Source organism: Scomber japonicus, chromosome 1 (assembly GCF_027409825.1).
Source record: "Scomber japonicus isolate fScoJap1 chromosome 1, fScoJap1.pri, whole genome shotgun sequence".
In the NCBI taxonomy this organism is placed as follows: Eukaryota; Metazoa; Chordata; class Actinopteri; order Scombriformes; family Scombridae; genus Scomber; species Scomber japonicus.
In genome coordinates, this window is record NC_070578.1 from 39,859,151 (window position 1) to 39,879,924 (window position 20,774).

At 38.9% G+C, this 20,774-nt stretch overlaps 1 protein-coding gene and 2 long non-coding RNA genes across 3 annotated transcripts; all 3 read right to left on the reverse strand.

The window, feature by feature from the left end:
- Nucleotides 1–3,082: 3,082 nt before the first annotated feature.
- LOC128355244 (neoverrucotoxin subunit beta-like) lies at nt 3,083–6,680 on the reverse strand. The gene is made up of 4 exons (XM_053315496.1): nt 6,542–6,680; nt 5,647–5,820; nt 5,488–5,534; nt 3,083–3,755 (listed from the first exon to the last, which is right to left on the reverse strand). The coding sequence occupies exon 4, from the start codon at nt 3,688–3,690 to the stop codon at nt 3,229–3,231; it is 462 nt and encodes a 153-aa protein (XP_053171471.1). The 5' UTR covers nt 3,691–3,755; nt 5,488–5,534; nt 5,647–5,820; nt 6,542–6,680; the 3' UTR covers nt 3,083–3,228.
- Nucleotides 6,681–13,261: 6,581 nt separating this feature from the next.
- On the reverse strand, nt 13,262–15,433 carry LOC128355338 (uncharacterized). Its single transcript, XR_008321127.1, has 3 exons — nt 15,389–15,433; nt 13,723–13,892; nt 13,262–13,367 (listed from the first exon to the last, which is right to left on the reverse strand). It is a non-coding gene; the product is annotated as an uncharacterized LOC128355338 (long non-coding RNA).
- Nucleotides 15,434–19,230: 3,797 nt separating this feature from the next.
- On the reverse strand, nt 19,231–20,771 carry LOC128355330 (uncharacterized). The gene is made up of 2 exons (XR_008321126.1): nt 20,414–20,771; nt 19,231–20,382 (listed from the first exon to the last, which is right to left on the reverse strand). It is a non-coding gene; the product is annotated as an uncharacterized LOC128355330 (long non-coding RNA).
- Nucleotides 20,772–20,774: the final 3 nt, after the last annotated feature.

A 20,774-nucleotide genomic window follows, 5' to 3' on the forward strand; every position in this document is an offset into this window, starting at 1 on the left:
TACATACATGTACATACATACATGTACATACATACATGTACATACATGCATACATACATACAAACATATACATACATACATACATACAGTACATGTACACATATACACACATACACACGCATATATACACATCCCCATATTTACATCCACATCCACACATGTACACAAACATACATAGATAGACATACTTATGTACAAACATAAATACATACACACACATACAAACAACGTGCACCTGAGTCACTTAAACACCTCCACCCCTGTACCTCATCCCTCATTGTCCTCCGTTAACAGACTTCCTCTTCCATGTACTTGTTTAAAAATATTTATTTGTACCTTTTTTTTAAACAGATTTATATTTGCACTTTGTTTTATTTCTGTCTCCAGACTGTTCCACAAAGTCACCCCACAGCTCGATACGCACATGCTTTTCATATTTGTTCGGACCTTTGGTTTTTTTTAAATTTAGGTCTCCCCTTAGATTATAACCCCCCTCCCTTTCACAAAATATTCCTTGTATGTTTTTTTGGCAATAGGTTATTTCTCGCTTTGTACATTATTTGTGCCGTTCTGAATTTGACCAGATCCAAAAATTTCAGTTTGCAATGATTTATAATCCAGGATATGTTTAGTTTTCCACAGAATTGCAGCGGACTTTGCCAGTTTTGCTCGTATGTAGCCAACATGAGGTTTCCAGCAGACTTTATTATCCAAAATCACACCGAGGAATTTAATTTCCTGTACCCTTTCTATTCTAGTATTGTCTATTATCAATTCTACATTACAATCTTTTTTGTGTCTCCCAAACAACATGATCTTTGTTTTGCTTAGATTTAATTTTGTATTTTTTGGTACATGTTTATTCTATTTTATCAAAAATAACAATCATTCAAGGATGTTCTTCAAATTCAGTATAATCCACATTAACAATTATTCATTTTTATGACCAAAATCTTCCACTATCTTCCATATCTTAAGTTACTGTGACAATTTAAATCATATTTCAGTCACATCATGCACATCTCATTTAACGTTCAACTGGTTTTCACTCCTAACCGTATGGGTTACTGTAATTCTGATTTAAAATAAGTTGCTTCAACTATCAGCATTTTAGCCCTAATAATACTTTGATATCAGGTGAATCCTATAACATACCTGCACTGTCAAATGCATACAAATAATAGAACAAAACAGTAAAAGTGCATACTGTGGCTGCACTGACAAATGTATGAAAATGATTAAACTAAATTAAATTGCGTATTTGAAAAGTCAAACGCATTGAAATGATTAAACCAAAACCATTAAAATAACAATAACTACATCTCCACACATGTATATTCATCTTCTCCCTGACAAAAAAAATCGGTCTTATGTGAACCAGCATCATCTTGTGGCCGCCATTATTACTGCAATACAAACCAGCACAAACTCACACAAATAGTATTTATAGCTCATTGAATCAAAACTAAATACTTTCTCTTCACGCTGTTGCATCTGAAGTGTCTTTGAGCGAGGCCGTGAAAACACTAGCTTAGATGCTACATCGCTAAATACACTCACACGTACGATGTCCAAACTCGGTCTTTAAGCACTTTTAAAATCCACAAATCAAGCCGAATGCTTCTCTACTAACATCCAGGCAGTATTTAGTGTAAAACAACGTAAGGAACAGACATGAGTTTATCAGTGTGTCTCTACCTTGAGTGCCATTTTATTCTGCCTCTAATGTGAGTAACAGGGGCTCTGACTGAACCTGGTACAACAGTGACACCTACTGTCACAAAAAAGGAATTACAACAATTTAAACAATGTAATATATGAGAGTCGAATTTATAAAGTAGATAGTTATTTATGTTTTTTAAATTGAAAAAAAAGTAATAATATTTTTACCACCCTCTAAATAAGCATAAGTAAAAACAGCCTCATGTTATTTTACACTAGTAACTGGCTACTTATCTCTACTTCCTTATGTTCAAATGCAGGCTGTGCAGAGACCTTTAGAGGGGCAGAAGCTCAAAGTAAAAAAGAAGCACATGGAACAAGACTTTAAAACATCAACATAATTTATTCCACAACTTGCTGACTTACAAAAACTAATATTCTAACAGTATGTAACAAGGCATATTACAACAAACTGTATCATACTACATAATGAAAACAGAAGAGGGGAACATTTAATATGTCATCCACTGAATTCAGTAACTAAAAACCCCTGAGTGGTGAAAAGGCTGCTTCCTTAAGGACATTTATACATATTGTTTCAGAACAAAGAAATGTTCATTTTAGCCCTGAAGTGGTTCATAAAGTATAATTTTATCAACTAAGTTTAACAAAGTTAACTTCAAATTTATAGTATTCTTCTATGCAGATTAATGTTCTCATCAAAAAAAGACAACATAACATAATTTACATGTGATTCCTATGTGTTTCTTAGTATAAAGAAATATATAAAGTAACACAAAGCTTATAATCTGATCCAAGTACAGATCAGTGCTAAATACTATTTAAGAGTAAAGACTACTAAAGAAGATTCACAGATTAAAAAGTGAAGGTTCACATCAAAAAGTATGTTTCAAATATATGACTTACACACTCCTATCTTTATGCACTCTACAAAATGTAGCTGGCAAAGCTGTCAGTTTTAACACTTGATATTCTACTTTTAGCTCATTACTCAAAATGCAAAGAATGAAGAAACTGTCCCAAGTAAGAAGCCAGACCTTCAGCACACTCATCCACAAATTACACAACATCAACAACTGACTGAACAACCTCTAATTTAGAAACTGATCAATCATTCAGTCACTGAATAACTCTTCAACAGCTTCATTGTCCAGAAAACTGCCGACAGCACATTATATGATCTCTAACCAGTCTGATATCATGAGCAACAATGACTTTCATTGAAATTATGTTGGTAACTTTCTATTGTTGATGAGAGAAGTTTTTACTCCAGAACAGCAGTAGGTCGGACTGCTACAGGCACCATCGTCCTAAAATACATCCAACCCAGACAGCTGAAATCCATTCTTGCTGTTAGTTTATCAGTCATCTGGAGATGCAGGAATGTTCTCCCTTTGCACCATTATTATACATGTTTTGGCTCATATCAGATTAGCATTAAAAAAGTAATGAAGTACATCCATCTTGCCCTGAGGAGGACTTCTCTCACTGCTTCTGCTGATATTCAGTCAGCAGAGTGCCTGTACAAAGGAGAGACTCTCCCTCCTACAGAGGACACAGAGACATTGAACCAGACCAGATTCTAAACCCAGCATACAGAGGCTGAGTGAACGTGGTGTTGAAGGTGTGGAGGTGGATCAGTGTGTCAGAGGAGACTCTGTAGAAGGACAGAGTGCCAGCAGGACAGTCCACATACACTGCTACTCTGTCAGAGACAGAGGAGGAGGAGATGGATGTTCCTGTCTTATTGTGCCAGACAGTGTAACCACTATTATCAGAGCAGTCCAGACTCCAGGACTGATGATTTCTTCCAAACACACAGTAATCACTGTCTCCTTTCCTGCTGATTCCTCTGTAAGTCACTGATACAGAAAGTCTTCCTCTGCACTCAACCTCCCAGTAACAACGACCAATCAGATCATTTCTACACAGCAGCTGAGGACAGAAGTCAAATCTGTCTGGATGATCAGGATATGACTGATCCTCCTCCACATGTGTCACCTTCATGTTGTTGTCAGACAGTTTGAGTTTTCTGTTTGTTGTGTTTGGATCCAGCTCCAGTTCACAGGCGTCTGATGGAGAAAACAAGACACAATTAAAGCATTCAAACTTAAACCATCTCTATGAAAACTGAGCAGTCAGTTTAATAAAAGTCATTGCATGTGACTGAATGTTTTGGAAATGCAGATTAAGTCAACTTTGAATACAGCAGCTAAAATATACTAGCAGGAGCAGACGATGACATTTTGTAAATAGAATTCACTTCTGTCACATCACTATAATCGCCTACAGTTAAATACCTATGTAGTGGGGGTTGAGCTTAGCTCAGCGGGTAGAGCACCCGCCCCATGTGTTGAGGTTACAGTCCTCGTTGCAGGCGACCCCGGTTCGAATCCCGAGCCAAGTGGTCTTATCCTGCGTGGCATTCCCCCTCTCTCTGCCTCCTGTTTCCTGTCTATCTATACTGTCCGTACATTAAAGGCAAAAAAAGCCCGAAAAAATATACTTTAAAAAAAAAAAACCTATGTAGTGTATGTAGTATTTATGATGTACTATTAAATGAATTTCCCAAATTATTTTTAAAGTTTAAATCCTTTCAATTTGATCGTTTTACCTAAATGCAAAATTAACCATCATCCTGATTTTAAAATAACACACACCCGAACAATCTCTCTACAAATATGGAGCCCCAGGCAACACTGTGGTCTGGCCTGTTGTTTGCATTAAAACTGTATAGAATAATTGATCATAATTAATTAAGTTTCATGGACACATCAGAATGGAGGTTTCTGTGGTTATTTTGCAACAGTTTGCTGATGGTTCCACACAGTTTAATCAGTGGATCTGCATGTATAATTGTGCATTAACAATGGGAAAGAATCATTAAAATATAGACTGCAGATGGAACAAATACCTGCTGCTTTCAAATGTTTATACAGAGAATCACCAGGGTAAAGTAAAGGCCGTCCATACATTATGCTAGCTGTTGTGGATGGCAGATAGTGTGGTAGGAATCATTAGTATCTTATTCATTTATGTATTTATGTCTGTATTTATTTCATTTTGTCAGTATCACCAGGATTAAAAAAATATCTGGAAAGTTTCAAGACAAAGCATTTGTGTGATTTCAGAAAGGTTTATATGTGTGTGCCTTCACCAAATAAAGTAACAAAATTAGATGGAACATAAGCTTTTGACCTGCTCTGAGAAGGCAAGCAGTGGACAGTGAGAGGCACACTCGTTGGCACCAAGACTGCTGTGTGCTGCTGGGTTGGCATCACCAAACCCCATACTGAGCCTCTCCTCCCACTGTGACACATGGAGATTTACCAAGACACCAAACTGGTGCCTATGAAAATAGGGTCCAATAGGGTCACATCTACAACTGAAAAACTGGCAGAAAGCCTTAAAACATTTAACCCTAATTTTCCAGACACACTAACATCCAGAGAATGAGGAACATGACTTCTTTCAGTCAAACTTGTGAAGTAAGAGCTTATGAGCAGCACCTGAAGGCAACAAAATTCACTGACTGAAAGACTCAGGAGAAGCAAAGTTAAATTCCTGTTGCCTCCACAATTCATAAAAATGTATTTATTACTTTTGTTGGATGACTGTCATCACTGATCAGTTTTTAGTGTTTGTCAACATTTCAGGTGTTTGAACATTTATTAGCCACAATGATAGAAAAACAGAAGCTCAATCCTGAATAAAACTCATCCTTGTATTTAATCCCAAAAATACAGCAATCTAGTGCAGCATGTGCAGCTGTGCTCTCATGAATCAAACTGAAATCACACTCACATTTCCTCAGACCAGGTTTCAGGCTCTGTGGTCCACCATGGTCCAACCTGGAGGAAGGGACAATGAAAACAAAAAACATCATACACCTTCACTTATATCCACCATAAAATATGAATCAGAGTCCCTCAATTATTAGAGTGTTTATCCATCTGTCCATACTTGAGAGTGTCCAGTCTCCAGTGTGGATCCTCCAGTCCAGCAGTCAGAAGCTTCTCTCCTGAGTCTCCTGGATGATTGTAGCTCAGGTCCAGCTCTCTCAGATGGGAGGGGTTGTGGCTCAGAGCTGAGGCCAGAGAAGCACAGCCTTCCTCTGTGATCAGACATCCTGACAGACTGAACACACACAACAGTTGATTTAATGGACTTAAAAAGCTTCTCTGGCACTCAGCGCCCCCTGCTGTATGTTGGTGTCATGCAGATACATTTTAGGTTAGTAATAGGAGAGAAATGATGTTCCTGCTGGAGGCTGCAACTGCTAAAGCTCAGAGTGTAATCTGGTGGCATTCTGTTTTTTTAGTTTGGCAGAAGAAATACCTTCAAAGTAAATCATTGTTCAACAGCATGTGTAAAAATAGTAAAAAGATTTAGTAGAATTTACTGAAGTTGTATGGATGTTCATATATTTAATTCCAATACTGTTGACTCTGTGATTGCAGTAATTTCATTAGCCAATTTAAAGTCTTCTGTCATATTTCTGAGTTCAATTCATTCCATATTCAAACATTTAATTCACAATATTTTCAGAGAAAAATGTTAAATGTAAAAAAATTCATGTACAACATTTCCTGAGGAGCAGATCTGCTTTGTATGTTCAACTGCGTGTTAAGGACATGTTTATAATTCTGTGTTCTATATTTCTGTTATTATTTCCATTATATTTTAAATGACTTTTTTAACATTGAGTCTTTATGATTCAATTAAAGAAACATATATCCCAACTCACATGTGTTTGACTAACTGTATATACTTGACATTTCATCAAAAACTGTTCATGTAAATTACAAACTGTGGGAAAGCCAAAATTATGCTTTAAATTCATGGTAATAAAAATGACCTGAGAGTTTCCAGTCTGCAATCTGGACTCTCCAGTCCAGCAGACAGTATCTTCACTCCTGAATCCTGCAGGTTGTTGTTACTCAGGTCCAGCTCACTCAGACTGGAGGACTGGGAGCTGAGAACTGAGGACAAAGATTCACAGCTTCTCTCTGAGAGGTTACAGACACTCAACCTGGAGAAGAATCAGCACAAAAGAAAACAATTCAAAACATTAGTTTTCTTACGTGTCAAAAGAAAAAACACTGGATAGTTCTGTGTGCACCTACAGAGCTTTGTTGGAGGCTTTGACCACTGGCAGCAGCCTCAGAAGAACCTCCTCTGAAGCAGAGTATTTCTTCAGGTCAAACACATGCAGATCTTTTTCTGATGACAGTAAGATGAAGACGAGAGCTGACCACTGAGCAGGAGACAGTTTATGTGTGGAGAGACTTCCTGATCTCAGGTACTGTTGGATCTCCTCCACTAGAGAACGATCATTCAGTTCATTCAGACAGTGGAACAGATTGATGCTTCTCTCTGCAGACAGATTCTCACTGATCTTCTTTTTGATATACTCGATTGTTTCCTGATTGGTCTGTGAGCTACTTCCTGTCTGTATTAGCAGGCCTCGTAGAAGACTCTGATTGGTCTGCAGTGAAAAACCCAGGAGGAAGCGGAGGAACAAGTCCAGGTGTCCATTTGGACTCTTCAAGGCCTCGTCTACAGCACTCTGGTATAGATGTGTTTCTGCAGATTCTTGTTTAGTTTCAGACTTCTGGGATGTTGTTTGTTCTTCTGCCAGCAGATTGACTCCAGAGTTGATGAATGTCAGATGGACATGAAGAGCAGCCAGAAACTCCTGAACACTCAGATGGACGAAGCAGAACACCTTGTCCTGGTACAGCCCTCTCTCCTCTTTAAAGACCTGTGTGAACACTCCTGAGTACACTGAGGCTGCTCTGATATCGATGCCACACTCTGTCAGGTCTGATTCATAGAAGATCAGGTTGCCTTTCTGTAGCTGCTCAAAAGCCAGTTTCCCCAGAGACTCAATCATCTTCCTGCTCTCTGGACTCCAGTGTGGATCTGTCTCAACTCCTCCATCATACTTGATGTTCTTCAGTTTGGACTGAATCACCAGGAAGTGGATGTACATCTCAGTCAGGGTCTTGGGCAGCTCTCCTCTCTCTCTGCTTTTCGACACATCCTCCAGAACTGTAGCCGTGATCCAGCAGAAGACTGGGATGTGGCACATGATGTAGAGGCTTCGTGATGTCTTAATGTGGGAGATGATGGTGCTGGCCTGCTCCTCATCTCTGAATCTCTTCCCGAAGTACTCCTCCTTCTGTGGGTCAGTGAACCCTCTGACCTCTGTCACCATGTCAACACACTCAGGAGGGATCTGATTGGCGGCTGCAGGTCGTGTGGTTATCCAGAGGCGAGCAGAGGGAAGCAGTTTCCCCCTGATGAGGTTTGTCAGCAGCACATCCACTGAGGTGGACTCTGTAACATCAGACAGAAACTCATTGTTGTGGAAGTCCAGAGGAAGTCGACACTCATCCAAACCGTCAAAGATGAACACAACCTGGAACTCTTCAAACCTGCAGATTCCTGCTTCTTTGGTTTCAGGAAAGAAGTGATGAACAAGTTCCACCAAACTGTACTTTTTCTCTTTCAGCACATTCAGCTCTCTGAAAGTGAATGGAAATGTGAAGTCTATGTCCTGGTTGGCTTTGTCTTCAGCCCAGTCCAGAGTGAACTTCTGTGTTAAGACAGTTTTCCCAATGCCAGCCACTCCCTTTGTCACCACTGTTCTGATTGGTTCATCTCTTCCAGGTGAAGCTTTAAAGATGTCTTCTTGTCTGATTGTTGTTTCTGGTCTGTCTGTTTTCCTGAATGCTGTTTCAATCTGTCTGACCTCATGTTCATCATTGACCTCTGCAGTCCCTCCTTCTGTGATGTAGAGTTCTGTGTAGATCTGATTCAGAAGGTTTGGGTTTCCTGCTTTAGCGATCCCCTCAAACAGAACCTGGAACTTCTTCTGCAGGTTAGACTTGAGTTTACGTCGACACTTTGTAGCAGGATTTCCTGAATGAACAAACAACAAATGAAATCAGTGAGTGGATCCTACAGAAAGTCTAGAAATCTGAACATGCAAGTGTGTCTGTGTAGTTTTTCCTCCATTAGTTTTATTCAGCTCATCAGTGGAGGACAAACAGCCTCTGATCTGATGCAGATGTGTGCAGCATATTTACAGCAGAGTTTGAAATATAAACCTCTCCCATGTTGCCTCCATTTCTTGTCTATCATGTTAAATCTGTTAAAATCCTCTTACTGCTCTGCAGACGCTCAGCCAGCTCCTCCTGCTTCATTCTCCTCAGGAAGTGCACTGCGATCTTCAGAAATGCCTCTCTGCTGCTCCTCCTCTGCTCTTCCTCCTCACTGTCCAACACCTCCTCATCCTCACACTGACTCTCTAAGCATTCTGGGCAATCTGAACTCAGACCCCTCTGGACTCTCTTCAGCTCGTTCTTCACAAAAGTGACGATGTTCTCCTCCAGCAGCTGGAACAGAAAGGTAAAGTGAACATGTCATTTAAACTGGTAGAACACAACATGTGTTTCATGTATCAGTCTAAAGGCCTGCTGGTCTAATCAGAGCAGCATGGACACTGTTAGGACCTGAATGCTACTTTAGTATTTCATCTGTGGTTGATGGAGTTAATAGTAAAAGGTGAGTTTGTACATGTACACACCATAAATATGGAGTCCAGGTGTGTTTGATGCTGCTGTGCAGACTGATCACTGGGAACCTCTGAGGTCTGCTGCTGAACTCTGTGGAGAAAACATCACATTTAAGAACATTTAATGACTCAAATCTGTGCACAGTTTATTAAAGATGTTATGTAATCATTATTGGATTATATGCATTATGCTGCAAGTTATCACGTTGTCACCCAGTTTACTACTGCTCACATGTTGCTCAGCAGGGTCCATCTTTGAAGTTAGCTCAAGACAGACACATCCAAGCTAGCTGCTGCTCTGATTATTGATGTAATGTTTTCAAAGTTACACACACATATTGATATAGTGACCATGTTGGTGTCTCATAACACTGAAATCTTTGACATGGGACTGTTGCACAAGTGTACACTGCGGATCAGATAATAACAAACTTAGTCTTACCTTCCATCAGCAGGTTGTCCATCTTTAAACCTAATAGGATGATCCATAGAGTCATCACTCTTCATGGACACACAGCTGGGTTCAGGAGAGTCTGCTCTCTGCTGCTGGATCCTGATACAAACAAACAATTAACAAATTAAAAGAATTTAAAAAGATTAATTTTGACTCGACTGTCAGCAGCTGAATCTTTAGAAGCAGAATGAAAATCAGTAAAAAGACAGTGGATGAGAAACGTTGTGAAAACAAAAGCAGTATGTTCAGTCAAAAGACTCTGAATTTACTTATTCTTTTATTAAGCAAATGCTTAAAAGAATAACTCCCAACTGTGGGACCCTTGCTGCATGTCATACCACCATCTCCCTCTCTCCCTGTGTTTACTGTCTCTCTCCACTGAAGAAGGAAAATATTCAATTCCCCCAAAAAATCTACTGTATGAAAATGCACTTCTGTCTATGCACCTGCAGGTGGCAGAGAACTCAAAGTGACACTGAACTAAAAACAGTCAGCAGGGCTGACCTGCAGGACCAAGAAGGGCTATCTGCAGAGTCACAGTATCTACGCAACACACTCTGGCTGTGTAGGTCTGCAGGCATGCAGATAAACCCTTATCTCCTGGACCACAAGTCAGTGTTGTGTCAGTGGAGTCAGGAGCAGACTTTACCATGAGGCAAAGTGGACCACTACCTGGGGCCACCAACTAAAAAGGGCCCCAACTTGCTATAGATTTTGTCTATTGTGATGTTTAGATAATGAAACATAAGATTATGTTACTATTCTAACTCATTATACCCTGAAATTACTTTAAAAAAACCCAAAGCACATTAAAAAGACATCGCTAATGTGTGACCTCCCTACAGATAAATGAACTATTCCATGTTGGTGTCTTATAACACTGAACTCTTTGACATGTAAGTGTACACTGTGGATCAGATAATAACAAACTTCAGTTTTAAATTCTTACCTTCCATCAGCAGGTTGTCCATCTTTAAACATAATAGGACGATCCATAGAGTCATCACTCTTCATGGACACACAGCTGGGTTCAGGAGAGTCTGCTCTCTGCTGCTGCATCCAAACATACATACAACATACAAATAAGAGAGTAATTAAAAAATCATGTTTTAGTTAACACCAAACTAATGCAGGACTGAACCCCAGTCGAAATGTCAGTTTCATGCCCTGATCCTGTTCCCATCCATTCCTTTTCCTTTTGTTCCTTTTTCCCGCTGGTTTCATCTTTGAAGTTAGCTCAAAACACACTCATCCAAGCTAGCTGCTGCTCTGATTATTGATGTGATGTTTTCAAAGTTACACATACATATTGATATAGTGACCATGTTGGTGTCTCATAACACTGAACTCTTTGACATGTGACTGTTGCACAAGTGTACACTGCGGATCAGATAATTGCAAACTTCAGTTTTAAATTCTTACCTTCCATCAGCAGGTTGTCCATCTTTAATGTTAATAGGACGATCCATAGAGTCATTTCTCTTCATGGACACACAGCTGGGTTCAGGAGAGTCTGCTCTCTGCTGCTGGATCCTGATACAAACAAACAATTAACAAATCAAAGAGTTTAAAAACATTCATTTCGACTTGACTGTCAGCAGCTGAATTTTTAGAAGCAGAATGAAAATCAGTAAGAAGACAGTGGATGAGAAACGTTCTCAAAACAAAAGCAGTATGTTCAGTTAAAATACTCTGACTTTACTTATTCTTTTATTAAGCAAATGCTTAAAAGAATAAATATATTTTTGTTATCTAATCATTTGACGTTTTTTAAATATTGAAGCATTTCATAATATAATTATTTATATATTTAGTTTTGGTCCTTTAAATCCTTCACAGCACTGATGATCCTAACTGTTAGCTGAGCTCAAACAGCAGCTTCACTTTCTGATTTTTGCTGAACTAACTGTGAAACTGTCACTTCCCAAACTTCACACAGAGAAAACATCTGCGTCACAGAGGAGCAGAAAGTGAAAGTAACTGTTGAACTCCCAGCTGTGGGACCCTTGCTGCATGTCATACCACCATCTCCCTCTCTCCCTGTGTTTACTGTCTCTCTCCACTGAAGAAGGAAAATATTCCATTCCCCCCAAAAATCTACTGTAGTGTATAAAAATGCACTTCTGTCTATGTTTAGAGATTTTGGTAATGTGTTCAGGGAAGTTTGGATCTGATCCTGATTAGCTGCACCTGCAGGTGGCAGAGAACTCAAAGTGACACTGAACTAAAAACAGTCAGCAGGTCTGACCTCCAGCACCAAGAAGGTCTATCTGCAGAGTCACAGTATCTACGCAACAAACTCTGGCCGTGTTAGTAAGAAGACAGTGGATGAGAAACGTACTCAAAACAAAAGAAGAATGTTCAGTTAAAAGACTCTGGATTTACTTATTTTATTGAAACAATAAAAGTAAAAGCAAATGCTTAAAAGAACAAAAATATTTTTGTTTTTTAAAACCATGTTGGAATCAAATCTGGGAATTGATAATAACCCGAATTGATGAGCAGAATCAGAATCAATGATCTCTGTTTGATCTGTCTTTAATGAGACATTTTACATTTTTTTTCCGTCTTTCAATGAAAAACATTCTTGTGTCTAACAATCCTTTCTGTCAGTTATAAATCTGTTCACTCAGTTTATCAATCCTGAGATCAATATTCTGACCTTTGCTCAGCAGGGTCCATCTTTGAAGTTAGCAAAGACAGACACATCCAAGTTAGCTGCTGCTCTGATTATTGATGTGATGCTTTCAAAGTTACACACACATATTGATATAGTGACCATGTTGGTGTCTTATACTACTGGTCTACAAATCACTGAATGGTTTAGGTTCAGAATACATGAATGACATGTTAGTAGAATATAAACCCAGTAGAGCTCTGAGATCTACTGACTCAGGTCAGATAGTTGAGCCCAGAGCTCTGAGATCTACTGACTCAGGTCAGATAGTTGAGCCCAGAGCTCTGAGATCTACTGACTCAGGTCAGATAGTTGAGCCCAGAGTTCAAACTAAACATGGTGAAGCAGCTTTTACACAACTGGAACAAACTACCAGCAGAAGTGAAATCATTTTTTACATCCAGGTTAAAAACATTTCTCTTCTCCTGTGCTTATGATTGAGCTCTTTTAAAGCACTTTAGCCTACATTGTAATCTTTTATTTGCACTCTATGTCCCTTTAATGATTTTAAAGCAAATCATTATTTTATGCTGCAACCTCATATTTAATGCTCTATTCTTATTCTATTTTCTGTACTTTGTTTTTTATTATTATTAATGGGGGGGAGGGGGGTTCATGTTTTTACTATTATTGGGTTTTATTTTTATTTTTTCAAATCGTATGTTTTTATGTTTTTTGTTTCCAATTCTTACTGTTAAATGTTTGTTTTATATAAAGCACATTGAGTTGCCATTGTGTATGAAATGTGCTATATAAATAAAGCTGCCTTGCCTTGTAACACTGAAGTCTTTGACATGTGACTGTTGCACAGGTGTACACTGTGGATCAGATAATAACTAACTTCAGTTTTAAATTCTTACCTTCCATCAGCAGGTTGTCCATCTTTAATGTTAATAGGATGATCCATAGAGTCATCACTCTTCATGGACACACAGCTGGGTTCAGGAGAGTCTGCTCTCTGCTGCTGCATCCTGATACAAACAAACAATTAACAAGTTAAATAGATTAAAAGGATGAATTTTGAGCAGACTGTCAGCAGCTGAAGTTTTAGAAGCAGAATGAAAATCAGTAAGAAGACAGTGGATGAGAAACGTTCTCCTGTTCATCAAAACATCATCTGATGAAAGATGCTGTCTCATCTTAGTTGATTAGTTGACTAATCAGTGGTTGAGCTCTTTGTTAACTCACAAAGTTAGTAGTTCATTCTGAGTTATTGTGACTTATTATTCAGTGGTTGAGTGTCAGATGTGACAGTGAGTGTGAATAATGATGGTGGAGTGATGTGAGTGGAGAACAGTGATGGACAGTTAGAGATCCTCATCTCACCTCTGAGCTTTGGTCTGGCTGTCATGTTCCCCACACAGAGAGCTTTTAAAGAGGACTCCCTTCTCTCTGTCCTCACTCTGATCCATAGCACTGATGCACTCACTCACTACTACATGGAAGATGTTCAACTGCTGAATTCACATCCAGTCACAGAGACTTTGTAGCTTCAGCTGTGGAGGAAACACAGAAAGAAAATGCTGCTGATTCTCTTTCATTAGTCCAGTTATTGTGACATTAAATCAATATATCAATTAGAAGAATATGCAAAATAATTCAAAAGTCAGAAAATACATAATAACATTTAGCAGTGTGTTTGTGTGTGTGTGTGTGTGTGTGTGTCTAATCTCCACCGAAGAAGGCAAATATTCCATTCCCCCCAAAAATCTACTGTAGTGTATAAAAATGCACTTCTGTGTATTTTTTAAAGACAATGGTCATCTGCAATGTGAAACCAAATGTAATATGTTGGTATGTGATACTGCTAGGATAAACATCTCACATTATGATTAGGGTGGAAGATATCTATGGACTGTTAACCTTTCTGTAGACTTACCTGTGGCATCTTACTGTAATATTTTTGTGACATACTGTGTGACTGCACTTGATAAATGGAAGTAATGAAAAACAAGTTCTAAAAAAAAAAAAAAAAAAAAGTCTTCTGTCTATGTTTAGAGATTTTGGTAATGTGTTCAGGGAAGTTTGGATCTGATTCTGATTAGCTGCACCTGCAGGTGGCAGAGAACTCAAAGTGACACTGAACTAAAAACAGTCAGCAGGGCTAACCTCCAGCACCAAGAAGGTTTATCTGCTGAGTCACAGTATCTACGCAACAAACTCTGGCCGTGTAGGTCTGCAGGCATGCAGATAAACCCTTATCTCCTGGACCACAAGTCAGTGTTGTGTCAGTGAAGACAGGAGCTGACTTTACCATGAGGCAAAGTGGACCACTACCTGGGCCACAAACTAAAAAGGGCTACAACCTGCTATAGATTTAGTCTATTGTGATGTTTAGATAATGAAACATAAGATTATGTTATTATTCTAACTCATTATACCCTGAAATTACTTTAAAAAAACCCAAAGCACATTAAAAAGACTGCGACTGATGCGCACATCCTGACTCTTGTGCTGATAAGGACGCAGAAACTTCTCGAGGTCAATGCAAAACATCTAACAGTGAAACAGAGTTTTCGAATTCAGAGTTCAGAGTAAAAACAAAACCTGTTGAGACTGATCTGCTTTTCTGTTGTTCCCCTGAAATACTGAACAGGACCACTAATGTTTTCCTGTCACTTGCTTGATAATGGGAGCACCACACGTCTTCCCTCCCTCTATTCATACATTAATGTGCAGCAACCTGCTGTTCCCAATGAATGAAGAAGCATTCAGATCCTTAAACTAACAACAGTAATATAGAAATACTCCATTACAAGTCAAGCCATGCATTCATGTTATTCAACACACTCAATCCAACCTGTAAACAGCACAGAAACAAAATGTTTTGCATAAAACTGTAAGAGTAACATGTTGATAAGAATAATAATCCTGAACACAGTGGTAACCTGTTAGCAGAGAGCTGAACTCTTCTAAACACAAACATCAGTTCCACTTTCTGCATTTAATACTTTTTTTTTTTTTACAATAAACTCTTAAAATTGTCACTTACCAAATCTTCACGTATGGAAAACATCAGCATCACAGCAGAGCAGAGAGTGAAAACACATGTATGTAACTCCAGTCTTATCAGTACATGCACAGCCCTCTCATGAGACTCACTATTGGTGTATCTCATCTAAGCTCCACCTTGGCACCATGAGACAGATCTCAACTCACTGCCCAATCAGGGCGTAGAAATAAAGCACCAGTGCACCAACTGTTGGTCTTTTTTCACTCAGTAGCTTGAGTAGAGTACACAGCACTCTTCATCAAAAATAATCAACCTCCAATGTCTCTGATTTCTTTGGAAGCTCATCCTTCTAGTTTCCATTACACATTCAACATGCTCACTCCCTCACTTTGCCTGTTGCTGGGAAGGTATGAATTAGTTGTTAACCAGCCATAGTACACACTTGTCAAGTTTTCATGGGTAACAACTTTTTGGGTTTGTTTCTTAAGTGTTGTTCTTTATGTGGGCTTGCTTAAATAAAATTTGATTGAAATTGTCAGATATCGTTGCCAGTCCTCCCCTGTTTCTTTAGACTGTAGTTGTCATTTTAATAAAAAAATACTTTGTTTAATCTTTTCAATGATTCTTCTGTGCTGTTACTGCCATCTCTTCCCCATTTCTCATTGAGTATTTTACAGTAAGTGAAACAGCACCCCTCCAAATGTTATGTGGTGACACACTAATTCATGTCTGCAAGGAGGCCAGACTGAAGATGGCATCCCTTGGTAAAAAATAATCAAAAGATAAATCAATCAGATGAAGCTACTGTACCATCATGCCACTACCCAACTGTAATTAGTCAGGATTTTCCCAAAGGAAGCCGACCACCCTTTGGCCTCAAACCAATCAAATCATATTATCAATAATGTTAGATAACCGTTAGCTGTTTTGTATTCATGGTCAGTAACTAGCAAGTGCAGTTATGTACTGTAGGGTTAAAATTTGGAGTTCATAAAATAACAATTTTTCCAAACTATTACTACAGCAGGAACTTATTGAATGTCAAACACAATGAATAGGTGAAGAAGAACCGAGATATTCTGATGAGACTCCTTGTTGCAGTCTTGTACCTTGTGTGCCAAGAACGAACATTCGGGGACACAATGAGGCCACTGGCAGTTTTGTGGAGCTGAAACATGCATTCAACAGTCTTGATGCCTTCAACATTTTTTTTTCTCACGTTCATGTAAGGGATTGGCATTACTGTGTAAAGTCGATCAAGCTGTTCATGTACAAGGTGGTTCTGCTGTGAGCTGCGCTTCAAAATCCATGTGGTACATGCCATCCATGAAGGACACAGGCTGCTCTGTATAGCTTTCAATAAGATAATGACAGAGCATCTTAGTTACTATGGTTACACAGAGTTCGTTGCTGTAGCTGTAACAGTAAATAAACAGTTTGAACATCATATAACTCCCGCGAAACGACTCGTATCGCTATAAGCAGAATTTATCCATCTGTCCGGTAACATCTCTACAGTCTGAAGAGCCGCACAATTAAATAATTTCTTCCGCGTTGAAGTTAGCGGATAGCTAACCGGAAGTTAGCTTCTCAACCGGCAGACGTACATTCATCCAGCCAGTTCAGGAAAGTTCCACAGACTGAAGATAATGTGAACAGAGATGTATATGACAGTGATAGGCGTAATCGGTATTGTGTTAACTCGTTTGCGAAGGCCTTAAATGCAATGGTTTATCTTTTATATGTAAAAATCCCGCACTGTAGTGTGAAGAGCTGGCAAAATATAAAGTCCCACTGATCGTGTGGCACCCCCTAGTGGCTGTGGCCTTAAACAACTTCATAGACCGTGTATGCCATGGGCCGGCCCTGAACAGAAGTTAAGAAATGAGCTGCACACATTGTACAAGAAGTTGATTCACAAGCCACCAGGAGAGCTGGTAGAGCTTCATAGTGAGGATGAACTACAGGGCACAAAGGTCTACAAGCCACTCCAGCTAATGTTATGATACTAGCCTTCAGCACATAAGCAGAGGGGTCCTTTTCCAATCTAATTGATGAATGATAAAAACTTATTTTAGGAATACGTATGGACAAGACAGACATGGTTATTGACCACTTCACCACCATGAAAGACAGGAGAATATCCTTCTTCAAATAGCTTGAGTGAAATGCACGCCCCCCGTCTCTCTTTGTGGGTTTACTGCTAATTGAACTGCCCATGTAGCTGTGTGTGTAGTTTGTGGTTTTACTGTTTATTGTGCCTTGCTTGCCCGCATTCAGCTGCATGTGTTAGTCAGAGGTGGTTGTTTTATTGTGGTTGTTTACACACAGAAAATGAACACCACAGACAGCACCCATAGGACCAGGATTGCTGAATAAACAAGACTGTGATTGTTTATAGGCTCTGGAGGTCTGCTACAGGGCTGTTAGTCTCTTAGGTTATGTAGTATAATGAACATATCCTGTTTACGTATGGAAGTATGGAAAGTATTTGTGCATGTCAAGCACATACATCAGGGTTTGTTAGTCATGTGTTTGATACATGAAGCCTAGTAATACTTTATGATGTGAACCTGCAATTTTAAGAAACAGGTTATGCATTGAGGGTTGCATAAATTATTAAGAAAATACATAGATTAATAATATGTTAAAGACAGTGTATGTGTATGGGTGTGACAGAGAGAGAGAGCAAGACTGCGGGAGAGAGCATGAGTGTCCTTAAATGCAAGGGGGCATAGATAAATGACTGTTAAAGCAGGGTCAGTTTGGGCAGTTTGGGGTGGGGTTCAAGTTGCTTCTTTTGGGCGTCTCCACAGACCTGGTTGCCTGGTTTTCTTACAAGATCTGGCAACACTGCCATGTTACCAGCGTGATGAGCAAGATGTCCTTTGCATCTGTGAAGAAGCTGTTCCTGCTGCCTCTACATTGACCAGCTGTTCACTTCTCAGTACTAGACTACTGCTGTTACATCAATAGTTACAATATAGGGCTAGTTTAGCTGCATCATGAATTACTAGTACTGCTGTCCGGCTTGGCATGAGCTAGAAACACTGCTTCCCTATGTTAGTATTTTAAGAGCTGGATACTGGACCACAAATGGCACCCATTCAGTCCAATAAGAAGTGCTCTGCTAGTGCATACACCAAAAAAAGGTTTCTAGCTTCTTGGTTAACTTTCATGTTATTCAGCCTACTGAAAACCTCTGTGACACCTCTTGGCCCAAACCAAGAGGTGTCACAGACTTTACATTGTGATGACGTCAAAAACATTTAAATCACTTTTCTCAGCTTGAGGAAAGTTTTACAAATATAAAACCTTCATGGATCAAAAAGTCATAACATGAAGTCATAATTAATCTTTTACAGTGGGGGTCTATGAGGAAAATGTTCTTTGGGGTGCTGGGGACTTTTTCAGTTTTTCAGTAGTAATACACATGAGGCATCCTGACCCTAGATGGTGTTGCGTCTCTCTCTCTCTCTCTCTAACTTATTTGGGGTGAATGGGAAGGGGGGGGGGGCAATGTAGGACACTCACCCAGCCTCTCACCCAGCCTCCATCTCCTCTCCCCACCTGCCACCAGGGATCGGGTTACTTCTGTCTCCTAAAGTCAAGTCTGGTGAATAAATGGAAAAAGGGATGATGAGAGTAGAACAGAGAATGAAAATAAGCTAAAATAGAATAAGTAAGATATTGATCAAAAGCCTTTTAAATAAATTAATTTATATGAATGTATTTTTTTGTATTCTTTTCAGTTTCTTCTTTAACATGTTATCTTTTGGAAATCCCAATAGAAAATTCTGATGTTAACCTAAAATAGAAAGACACTAAAATGATTGTAGATGAATGTTTACCTACTTTAAAATAAAAACAATAAAAAATGATCCATGTGAGGTTGATTTATTGAGCATATAAAGAGTGATAACGTTTCACTGCATCAACACACAACAAAGCGTGATGTGATGTCCGAGTACACGTCAAGCATAATTACAGTTTGGAAACCATTAAAAAAAAAAAAAGGTAATAAAGAGCTCACAAGTGGTTTCAGACAACCAGATGGTAACACAGACTGAATTAGACAAAAAAATGGTGTAAGTAAACATCTGGAATGAAAATAAACAGGTTCAAACAACCACACATTGACAGCAATCAAACACACATGTAATAAAACACTTTCACAGGAAAAAAAAAAAAACACAAAAACTTAAGTAGCCAAGCATCGAGGTTATGAATCAGTGCAAACAGCAGGACTTCACAAGTTCACATGACAAACATCCTGTGACTCACTGGCACATCCACAGGTTAAAACGGCATGAAAGTATTTATTACAAACATCAAACTTCCACTCTTCATGTCTCTAAAATCACTTCGATATTCTCCCTGATTCAAATATAGAAATACACATCAACACTACCAACTAATTAAATCAAAGTTCTGCTTCATGAGTCAAATTCCCAGCAGTGTCCGCTTCACGTCACATGCATCTCTGAAACTTGACATTTATATCTTAATGTGTATAAATGCTGACTTTAATTAAGAGTTGATTTAAAACTTATGTGCGTTTCTGTTAATGCGTCTTCTCTAAAGTGGGTGAAGCAGGAAGAGGACGGCTAAGGTTTTCATACTTCTGATAAAACTCATTATTAAGAAAACTCCAACAACAGCTTGTTAAATAAAAATAAAACTCTGTGCTGCTTATAGTCATTAAAACAAGTGAAGTGTCTGTTAGTTATCACACCGGTCTTCAGCAGCAGAGTTTGTTTGCTCAGTTTTGACAGAAAACAGAGACGATGACAATGATTATCTGACTGAAGCTGTAGCTGATGAGAACTAAACTGTCTCCATGGCGACTGAGCAAACGCCCTCCACTGATGAAGGCCGTGTGATGTGGCTGAAAGCTCAGGAAGAAGAAGCACAACCAAACGAGAAGTAATACGCTGTAGGTAAGATTTGACCAGGAATGGAACTTCAAGCTCAACGAGAAAGCACAGGTTTTAATCCCAGTACGTTTATGAAGCAGATTCATTAAACCCCAACTTTATCACAACTTTTATGTTTTTTTTAAACTGTAGTCGAAACATTTTCAACTCTTAAGGACACATATTTGGCTCAATTGGACCACCCAAGGAAAACAAGCTTCTGTCAGAGTCTCCAGTAATCAGCTGGATCTGAGTCTTACAGTCTTCTATCTGACATCCAACAGTCCCTGGATTACTGGATTTTCATTATTCAATTGGCCACCTAAGTAAAACATTGAATAAGCTAATGCTGTGGCCAGTTTTAGGACATTTATTATCTGAATTTTGTATTGTGCTCCATGGTGCATACTCCAAATTAAAGCTGCTTTTCATGAACAATATATACTAACGGCCAAAAAATGAGGCCAAGATGATATTGTGGAGATAAGCTGGCAACAGGTAGGTTTAAA